General features: G+C 50.2%; 1 protein-coding gene across 3 annotated transcripts in view; it reads right to left on the reverse strand.

Annotated features, from left to right (window-relative positions):
- Nucleotides 1–8,697, reverse strand: part of Prrx1 (paired related homeobox 1) — a 75,929-nt gene extending 67,232 nt beyond the window's left edge. The window contains exons 1-2 of one of the 3 annotated variants that reach the window (XM_048356526.1): nucleotides 8,466–8,697; nucleotides 6,351–7,299 (exon numbers count right to left, since the gene is read on the reverse strand). In XM_048356526.1, the coding sequence (XP_048212483.1) occupies nucleotides 6,351–6,591 (241 nt within the window). In that variant the 5' untranslated portion in view covers nucleotides 6,592–7,299; nucleotides 8,466–8,697. Of the gene's footprint in view, nucleotides 1–6,350; nucleotides 8,040–8,465 lie in introns of those variants that run through there. The other 2 variants (XM_048356525.1, XM_048356527.1) reach the window with 2 other exon arrangements.
- Nucleotides 8,698–10,840: the final 2,143 nt, after the last annotated feature.

Genomic DNA, 10,840 nt, shown 5'->3' on the forward strand with positions numbered 1-10,840 from the left:
ATAACAAAATTTCTCATTCCGCGAAAGTAAGCAAAATAGGAATAGGGCCTGTATTTGTCCCTGTTTCCTAACTTGGATCTTGGAGATACCAATTAACACCCATATTCCACAGTAGTTCCTCACTGGAACCTGAGCTTGGTCAGAATGCGTAGAGCACCGAGTTCTTCAGAACCAGAGCTTTCCTCTGTCATAGCGCAGCCAACAGGCTGAGCATTCAATACCCAAAGAATGTCCTCTGATCACAACACAGACCCTTATCCTTGGATTTGGAAATCGTGGAGCCTGGAGAGGGAATCATAAAGCTTCCCCGATTGCCCTCCGGCTCTGCTGAAACTTCACTTGGGCACCTAATTTGTTCTGTTTTTACTTTCCTTCATAAAATTGTCTTAACCACCATTTGTGCAAAAGCACATGTGCTAAGAGCGGCTATCGCCTTTGCCATCAGCTTCTCGTGTACTGTTTTATTAAGTGGTTGCAGAGCCAGCGAAACTCAGTAATTTGCAAAGTCTTCAACTAAAGTGGATAGCCCCGCGGTTTTGTCGGCCTGATCCTTCCTTGAAGCTGTCACACTCCATTAGACAACTGATGGGGAACCTCTAGTGCAATTCAAGTGAGAGTAGAGATAACTCCACCCGTGAAAAACAAACACTCTCACCTGGAAACAGATAACGAGGCCTCTGACTTTTCACGGTAATGTTATCTCCATACCCTTACTGGCCTAACAAGAAACAGCATTCAGAGGAAAAAAAGGAGGTTGTGGTAGTTTGTTGATCTTTTTTATGACTACATGGGAGTGTTGGTTTTTAATTGACTGTTCTTAGCTTGCACACGGAGGTGTTTGCTTTTGTTTTTTCCTATACATGTTATCTTGTTGACATATCCATTTTACTTTTATCTTGTGGAATGGGAGGGGGGAATGGGGCAAAAGGTCACAAAAATCGTGGGAGTGGTATCTAAGCTCATCAAAGTAAAATATAGAATTGGACAGCCAGTAGCCAACTGGATTTTTGTGTTCTATACTCACAGGTAGTTCTATAAAGTTTGATCTGGGAAAGGCCGTTGGGAGTTGACTGCTTATCCAAATATTTTTTTTTTTGCAAATGTCCTGTCTCTAGTTCTGAGGAATACCCAGAGGGCCCTTTTAATTAGTTACAAAGAGGATGCTGAACCCCCATATTTCAGATTTTTCGTTGAGGGAGGGTATTCTTCCGTTCCATGCCCCCCCCCCTTTCTTCTACCACCTTCCTCCTCCTTCAAAATAAGTGACACCATAACACTTAGCTACTCTCTACAAATACTCTGCTGATCTTAAAATGTTCCTCGCCTGGCTTCTGTGAAGCTGGGAGTTGTAGGCACGCGGAGGTCGGGTGCGGGCGTACGGGATCACCGACTCACAGACCTTTGCAATAACCGGGTACCCCGAGGCGCTAGAGCTTCCGTGGTGGAGGAGGGTTCTAGGCCTGGGTGGTTGGGGGGGGAGGTCTGATTTGGTGACTGGCCCCGCTAATGGAGGGAGCTGGTAAACCGTCTAGGAAAATGACTGGTGCTGGGGGGGGGGGGGAGTTGACGCGTGTCTTTTAAAATAAATCAAATAGGTCTTCGGGATCCTGCTAATTGAAACTCCATAGTTGTCAATTACTGCAAAGGGATCCTGGGTCCCTGCAAAGTGCACAACTCCGATCCGGCGCCGCCGCTCCTGAAAGCACTCTTCGCCGCAGGCATGGGGTGGGTGGGGGGTGTGACAGCTTGTTGGTTTAGAGATGATTTATTCACTTAGGTTGTAAAATCTAAACTGAGGGTCCTGGCAAATCAAAGGAGCTACGGGGACCCGCGTGGGCCACCGAGGCGCACGGGTCGCCACGAGTCTCCGACCTGAGCGCACACGAAGTGAGGTCTGGAGTTGGGTCTCCCAGCCAAAGTGCCGGACCGCCGACGTCCATATCAGAGGAGAGGCGCTCCCGGCTTTGGGGCAGAGGTTCGCCGTGAAATGGACGGTGGGGACCGAGATCTAGGACCTTCTAGAGTTGGGGGGAATCTGGAGTCTCAGAGGGTATTGACAGCCCCGAACCTGAAACTTGACATGCCCACGTCTCTGAAAACGTCACACTCAAGGTTTCTTTTGCCCCAAAGCGGACGAAAATAGCCAGGTTGTCCATTTCTCCAAACGTGTAAGCGAAGCAGGCCTCTCACCCCTCGTCCCCGCTGGCAAAGCGAGTAGAATTCATCACCAGCCTTCACAATCGGCTTTGGGGGGCCTAGTGGCCTCCTTTGATTCAGAGTTTCAACCTTTACTTCTCTGAAAAGAGCAGTGGAGCTACCAGTAAGAAGAATGCGTTTCAGGGTCTATCTCTTGAATTAAGGTCACTGAAGCACGAATTCAAATAGGGTGCTAGCTTGGAGTACGAGTCGTAGGGTGATGACATCTAAGTCTTTCCCGGAGCCACATGGATCGTAAATGCGGATTGGGGGGGAGGGGATATTGATATTAGTCTGTTGCGAATTCCACCTGGAGAGCGCCCAAGATAATGTTCCCGATCTCCTGCGCATTTTTCAGGCGAATTGTTGCGGGAGCTAGACCTGCCAGACTCTTGCGGGTGGATTGGGCAGGCATCCGCGCCACGTTTCCACCTCTCCTTTTGTGACAAATCCATCCCCCCCCCCCCCCCGCACCACCGTTCTGCATTTGCATCCTGCCGAGGCCCGGGGGCCCAGCTGTGCGCGGTGCCCGCTTAGCCACGGCTTGTGAGCGCCTGTGCACGCACGCGCTGTCTAATTGACTTTCCGTCTACCTTTTTATGAGTACATGTGTTTCCAACAAAAGGTCTTATTAGGACAATCTGGTTCCACTAATTTAGAGGTTGGGAAAGAACGTGGGAGACCGGCGCTCCACCCCCACCCCCCTTTTAAAGAGTTTGCAGAAGTTGAGATTAAGAAATGACAGCGGGATGCACTGCACCCCCTTCCCCAAGTAAGTCTGCCTGTTTCTATAACCAGTACCCCCTTATCTCTCTGGCTACCTGTCGCTGCGCTGCCAGCACTCCCATTAAGACATCAGCTATCCACAATGGCCATTTGATTCCTAACAGTGAAGAAGAAAAAGAAGGAGGAGGAAAAGGGGAAGAAGAAGGAGAAGGAGAAAGAGAAGGGGAAGAAATATAAGTTATTATTGGTGTTTAAGAAGTTTGCTGAGCTGGACAATGGGTGATGGAAGAAATCTTATTATAGAAAAGGAAAGATGGGGGTATGCTGAATGGTTGGTTGTTGGAGGGGTTTTGGGGAGACAGTAAGAAGTCCTTATTTTGGGTAATATTTAGTTCCTCTTTGCTAGACTCAACTAGGCTGCCAGTCCAAATTTCTCTGAATTAAGAATCTAAAAGTGCAAATAGAATCAAATAGCTAATTTCCTTAGAAGAAGGATACATAGAAAGGACGGGAATTTAGAGTGTTCCTCTGTATTTGGGAAAACTCAAAGCAACAATGCATTGTTCTGTCTCTTTGAAGGAAGTGATCTTTTCCTGTGCCTGAGAGGAATCTCAGAGGAGTGCAGGCAGCCTCAGACTCCTGGTGCAGCTTTGAGATTCCTTTAGACTCTCAATGTAACTCCTCAGTTCCTTTTTCCTGGGTCCAGGCTCTGCTCTGCCCCAAGGAGAGTCACGCCATTTACGGCAACCTGCAGGCCCAGCCTGAAGCCACAGGTCTTGATTTTTAGGTAGCTCCCAACTGAATCTAAGAGCTAAGAACCAATGATGAGAGCATTCTCCGGTCCCTGGCCTGACTTCACAGATCTACCAGTTTCACTAGTCGGTCCTCTGCAGAAGGAAGCTGAGGAAACTTGTTCTCAAAGCAACCATCTGTTAGAATAGCACTCAAGGGCATCACCCTGTGAATTAAAGCTTGCCGCCCCATGTATGTTTTCTGCCCCATGTGTTTTCTGAGGTTCTTCCCAGGTCCCCGTGGCCACTTTCCCCTCACCAGCTCCCTCTGCATTGCACAGGCTCCTCCAGAAACTACGTTGCCCATTCGCCATAGTGCACCCTCTTTCCAGGTGCCTCTGGAGCCTCACTGTCCTCCCTTCCACAAGATGGTATTTCTTGCTAGTAAGAGATGGAGTTAAGTATTACATAGGCAGGTTTCCCAGAGAGTTGTCCCATCCTCTCAGGACAAAGGATACCAACTCTGTCCCCAACTTCAACTTGTCCAGTCCATAAATGCCCTTAGGGATGACACAGTGCTTGATAGCCACAATGGTGCCAGGCCTGAGTTTCACAGAACTCAGTCCCGATTCCCAGCAACCCTATGTGTGTTGCCTTCAAAACTGCTTTGTATTCAGCAGTTGGTTGTCTGGCCAACTCCAGTTGGTATCCAATACAAGGCCATGGCAAATCCCTACCTCACTCCTTCTGGGGTTTGCTTGCAAAAAAACAAATAACCATTGCTTTTTGCAGTGGCTGGGCTATGAGCTTACTGGGACCATGGGATCTGTTTCTCATCCTCTGGCCTTTTCTTGGGGCAAAGCAACATTGTCTCATTTCTCTCACCTCAACCTTGTCTTTTACCCAGTGGTTTCTCCCAGGCTTTGCTTTCTGTTGAAAAGTCCAGCTTTCAGTTCTCTGAATTATGATAAATAACTATCCATCCTCAATCAGGAAGGTCACCGTGAAAGAATTACTAAATACTTTTCTGAGTTTTTGTACATTTTCTGTTTTCTTTAGTAAAGTGCTTTGAAACAATAGTACTAACGAAACAGCACATTTTTAAAACTAAAAGTGCCTACCCAAACAAGTCATGCTACTGACATGAGTAGCAGAAGTAGCAACCTTCACCCCAAACCCCAAAACACTAAACCAAGTGCCACTGCTATTAGCCTTGAACTAAGGTTTGGGGACACTGACTCCGCATTCCTCAGAGTTGGCAGCTTTGCTACTGAAAGACTTAGATGGTTTTCTGACAAGTGCATATAGCATGCACTGGCCCTAGGTTACTTCTGGCTAAAATCATTCAGGGTCTTTCTTGACTGATCTAAAGAACTAGGGTTAAGAGCCCAGGCCCCTGAGCTACCAAGGGCCTCCTCTTGGGCCTGGCTCCCACAGCTCTTTCCAGAGTCTGTTTGCAACTGTTTTCTGAGTTCAGAAACAACTTGTTTTGAATATCTATGGTTTTTAAAAGTCTGAGATAGGCAACATTTTGTGAAATTTGAATGTTGGAAGACTCCCCCAAGTTCTAAATATCACGAAATAAACCATCATCATCAAATCACGGTATGGCAGTGATCATTTTGCTTCCAGCAAGGTTCAAACCATTGCAACTTGGAGGGGAGAAGTGAAAATCTCTCTCTCTCTCTCTCTCCCTCCCTCCCTCCCTCCCTCTTGCTTGCTCTCTCTGGCCTTGTCACCTGGGACTAGCAGAGTGACAAGTGTCTGTTCCAGACTCCAGGAGCCATGAGGTACACTCAAAGTTACCTTTGAAAGGCAGAGTTAATAATGGGAAGCTCTTCTTTCTTGAGGCGAGGAGAGGAAGGCTGGGAGAGTGAGCATAGGAAAGGAAAGTTTGTATGTAGGCATTTCTGAAGATCTGGGGACCAGAAAACACTGCTCCTCGCAGGTGACAAGGGCACCCGCGATTCTTTGGCGTGCCTCTCTTTTGCTGGACGTAGCTGGGCCGAATCTAGGCTTTCACAGCTAAAGGCCATTCCCTTTGCTTCGCCAAATTTTGTTAAAAGGTCAACTGGGTTTTGAAGTGGGTCTACCACTTATTTACAGGTGGAGGCAGCAGCAGCAGGGGCCACAGTCTGGGCAGCCGTGCCTGGCTGCTCGGAGCTGCTCGGCAGCTCGCTCAGGGCTTCGGTGCCCGCGCAGGGCGCACGGCCAGAGCAGCGCCTGTCAGGTTCCCCGGGCGCCGAGCCTTCCCCAAGTCCGCACACCCTGCAGGGGAGAAATCCTCCCAGCCCTGCTCAGCATCTCGAACGGGGGCTCCCCAAACGGAGCTTCCCTAAATGGCTCTTAAGCTGGCGCCCCCACATAAACCTTTGGTAGCCCTGCCTGGCCGCCCCTCGGGCGAGATGCTCTGGCTGGAGCCCTCGCCGGGTCCGGGACGCAGCGCGATCGTTACTGCCCTGGGCCTCCAAAGCTCTCTCCAGTATCTGCCCGGTCTCTGCCCTCGGCGAAGCTGTCTTGGTTTTCTCCACCTTTTTTCCTACGTGTGACCAGCCTTGTAGCAAATGCCTCCCCTCCTCTCTCCAGCCTTGGGAGCGCACTTGCTTCCCTACCTGGATCCCCCCGCCGTCCCCCCCCCCCCCCAGTCAGGGTCCCACGCATGCATGCAGTTCCCGGGGCACGCTCCCCCTCACTCACTGTCCTGCTGCGGGGTGTCGCTGCCGCTGGTGAGTCCGGGCGACTCCAGCAGGCTCCGGCCCGCCTCGCCCACGCTCTCGTCCGCCTGGGCCGCCACCATGTCCCCGGCTTCCTCCAGGTCGAGCAGGTGACTGACGGAGAAGTTCTTTTTCGCCTGCAGGGTGTCGAGGTTGCCCGGGCTGTCCAAGCGGCCGCCCAGCGCCGGTTGCCTCTCCAGAACGTGCCCATAGCTGGAGGTCATGGTCTCCCCCTCCAATCCCACCCACCCCCCTCTTCCCGCTCGAATCAACACGCTGTGGGCGCGAGGGGGGGAGAGGAACCGAGCGGGGGGTGGGGAGAAGGGAAAGAGAGAAAGAGAGAGGGAGAAGAGAGAGAGAGAGAAAGCTAAGAAAAAATGGAAAAGAGGGCGGGGACCCCCTTTTGCAGCGCTGAGAATTCTGCACCCGCAGATTTCAGCAGGCAGCCTTGGATATTTTCTTGAAGCCAAGTCCGGCGCGGTCCAAAGAGATAATCCACACCAAAAAATTTAAAAAATAAAATAAAATTTACCTTATGTTTAGATCAGAAGAAAAATAAAAGCCCTCCGCCCTTTCAACTTTCACAAATCTTCCACAGGCACTCACTAAAAATAATAATAAGAGGGGGAAAGGAAAGAGAGGCCAGCAGGGCAGGGCGGGGGAGTTAGGCAAACAGAAGAAGAGAGGAGAAGGGGTGGGAGAGAAGAATCAAAGTGGGTTTAAAAAAAATAATAAAAGGTTTAAAAAGTTATTCCCCCGGCAAGAGTTCAAGCACCAACAGAAGAAGGCTTGTTCCAGCTTTAAAACATCTTCAAGAAAACGTGTGTTCCCCGCTCTGCACTCCTGTGGATTCTCAGGAGCGACTAAAGTTTCAGGAGGAGAGGGTGATGTCTTGCAGATGTGTTAGAAAGCGGATTCTCACTTTACTTTTCCTAAGGAGTAAAAAAAATATATATATAATAAAGAAAATAGGGCTTCAAGAGTCCAAAGGAGGGTGGTGGTAGGTTCCCCCTTTTCCCTCTCTCCTCTCTCTCCCTTTTTTCTCCCCCTCTTCTTGTAGAGCTCCTTTTTCCTTCTCAGTTGGATCACGAAGCCCTCTGGCACTTCAAAAGGCACAAACTGGCATGCAGAGGAGGCTTTGTAGGGAATACAAGAAAATTGGAGACCCCTGGGAGGGCAGATCTCGACTTAATAGGAGCCTGTAATTACGTGGCAAAGCCTTTGTGCCTCGCCTGACGTTTTACAGACCCCCTTCCTCCATCAGTCTCCTTCTTCCTCCTTTTCCCTCGGACCAAAAAAACAGTCTGATTAAGAAAACCCCCTTTGCCAACATCAGAGCGAGCAAGAGAGAAAGGGAGGGAGCAAGAGAGGGAGAGAGGGAGGGGGAGGAAGGGGGAGGGAAGAGGAGGACTTTTTTTTTTTTTTTTTAAGTAAAGGTCTAATTATCATTCCCTTGCAATGGTATCAGGAGAAGACAAACCGAAACCCAGTCACTTCAAACGGGCTGATTATTTTGCTTCGGCATTAACGCCTCCAGATTTGTTTAAGATCCTGTTGGAAAAATCTCCATTTGCATGTTTTGATAACAGTGGCAGAGAAAATTGTCGGACAAAACATCCGCAAAGATCTCAATCACTTTTTCTTTCTTTTTTTTCTCTCAGCTCCCTCCTCCCGCACGTTTTAATAGTTATTTTTGAGGGGCGCTGGGGGTGGGGGGGAGAATGATACTGGGAGAGTTTAAGAGAGAATGAAAACAACAAAACACCCACCCCAGCGTATTGAGGCTACGTTTGGCTCGGTAGAGACAGCCAGTTAAATAATGTAATACAATAACAAGACCGATAATAACGGCAAGGCTCTCCCACGCTTCTCCCGCTGACTTGAAGGCAGGTTGGGGGTGAAGGGGGGGGCGCGAGTCTAGAAGACAACGAATGGATTCGAAGCCGCCCCTACTGTCTGGGCTAAAGGCAGTAGAAAAAAATTACATTTATTAAGTTGGAGGAAAAGACTGTAAGAAGTACATCAGGTACACACACACACACACACACACACACACACACACACACACACACACCGCCCTTTTTGCCAAATTTATAACCTCTTTGGCGTGTCCTAGGTCGCGTCTCCAGGCGAGGTCGCTAAGCCCAGGGGGTCTGGACGCCCCACTTGAGAGCCGACTGGGGCCCTGGTAGGCGGAGGGCAGGGAGTGGGCGCTGCTTGGCTGGGCGTCCGGCGGGGCGCGGTCCTGCGGAGACCGAGGGGAGGACCAGTTCCCCGCCAAATCTACGGAGATCCCTCAGTCTTCATTGGCCCCGAGGTGCCCAGCAATGTTTTCATGTCTGTTGGAACTTGGTAATCGCTTTAGTAGTCGCATTAGAAACCAATATATGACGGGTAAGGAAAGTATGAAGTGCCGGTTTGTGGCGTTTTTGTGTTCTTTAAACACGCACACACGCGCGCGCGCGCGCACACACACACACACACACACACACACACACATTCTCCCTCCCTCTCGTTTGCTAGATTTCCGCCCCCCCCCCTTCCAGCCCCCTCCCCATAGCCGAGTGGCTGGAAGGAGAAGGGTCCGAGTGTGTGTAAATGGTTTCTGGGCTCCAAACGGCCATAGTTAGCCCAGAACTTCCAGCCCCGATCTGGGAAAAGAACATTTGATGCCATCAAAGGGCTGAAGATTGAAACCAGATGTGCGCGCCTCGGTTCTTTCCATGCATTTAATTAAGGAGCCAGGATGGAGGAGACTTTTTCATCATTAGTCCACCCACTCCCCCTCCTTTTTCCACCCCCTCCTCCTGCTCACCCCCCTTCCCTCCCCTCCACCTTCCCCCAGCCACTGGTACTCCCCCCCCTCCCCGACAGGGAGCGCTCCCCCAGGCCAGCGCGGTGCCTTGCGCCTCGAGGGTGCGGGTCGCTCGTCTCCGCTGCAGTACCGGCTCCGAGCAGTAAACCGTTATCCTGGTCAGAGGGAGGTGCGCAGCGGGGACTGGGGGGAGCAGAGTGGGAACGGGTGTATCTGGGGGTTCCCCCTCCCTAAAAAAAGCCCTGCCAGTTCCACTACCTAGGAGAGCATGAGCAGAGCGACGAGGGTGCTAAAGCCACCTCAGGAAGGGACGCATTTGGGCCCCGCTAAGTGCTCAGGTGAACTCGCAGAGGGGCCATTTCTCCCTTCTTTACAAGGATTCCCAGACTGGCTCCCGCAGCCCACCAGCCTTCTAGAAGTCTCTTCATCTCCCTTGCGTTTCCTTCCCTCCCCAGCACCCCGCCAAAATTGCCCTTTGTGACAAAGGTCCGGGAAGAGGTCAGAGTCTCTAGCATTTTGGAGACAGACTGCTTCCCTCTAAGACCCCCTCGACCTCTGGCATCGGGAGGGGGGCAGACCTTGCCCTTGAGAGGAAGTTGGTTTGTCCCGCAATGCAGTCTGCAAGGTTTGTGAGCTAAAGATAAAGAGCAGGAAACTGGTCAGGTAGGCACCCAGAAGCCTGGGCCCTGTTCTCCAAAGGGTCAGACATATTTTGAAAGAAAAAAAAAAATCATTTCCTTGCCATTTGTGTTATGATGCTGATAGTTTCAACACCCTCTTTGGCTATTTTGTTACACATGTGTGTGTGCCACTCAAATACGTTTATTCAGTATATATTGTATCATTGTATGTGTGCAGCATTTCCCCCCAAATCTGCAGTAGCTCTGGTGGCCCCAAGCCTTCTCCTATACTCTAGAAGCTCAGGCCAGAGAGCCCCCCAGGGTCTGGGTAATAGGAAGGCCTTTGGAGAGTCCCTGTGTCCTCTGAGGATTACTTCTTCCTGGGATATACCCTGTAGGCCTCAGCTGCAGGGACTAAATTTCTGCTGTCCTTCTGGCTGGACATCACAGTAGAGTCAGGGCGATGGATGCCCAAGCTGGTGAGTTCTCTCTGGGAAGCAAATCCTCCATGCAAGTAACACCCTACACAACAGAATCCACTCCCTCCCTAGCCTACCCCCTCCACCCTTTACCCTCATTGGGCCTTTTTTTTTTTTTAAGTCTTTGTGAAAGGAAGGGTTCTTTCCATTTTTGTTTCCTTCTTAATAATGACAACTGGATTTGATGTATACTCTGATTATGTTTATCCTTACCATTTGTAATTTGTTGAGATTCTGGATTGTAACTAAACTCCACCAGAAGAACCCTAAAGGGAAATCCACGACTGGCAGGGTGTGTATTTACCTCTGGGAGGCTAAAGGTGTGCTAGGGCCAGAGAAAGGGGCTCCTGGATCATGTGGAGGCAGTCTCTTTTTTCTTATTCCTTGTCTCTTTCTCTATGTCTAGGCACTAGGCCCAGCTCTCTAGAGGGGTGGGGCAAGATGAGAAACTGGTGGACTGAGGTTCTCTGGGTTCAGGTTGCAGCTACCAGGAAAGTCAAGCACCTCCAGAATTCCAGGACAAGCATCTGGCAGAAAGATGTCAACTAGGCACCATTGT

Source organism: Perognathus longimembris, chromosome 11 (assembly GCF_023159225.1).
Source record: "Perognathus longimembris pacificus isolate PPM17 chromosome 11, ASM2315922v1, whole genome shotgun sequence".
Classification (NCBI taxonomy): domain Eukaryota; kingdom Metazoa; phylum Chordata; class Mammalia; order Rodentia; family Heteromyidae; genus Perognathus; species Perognathus longimembris.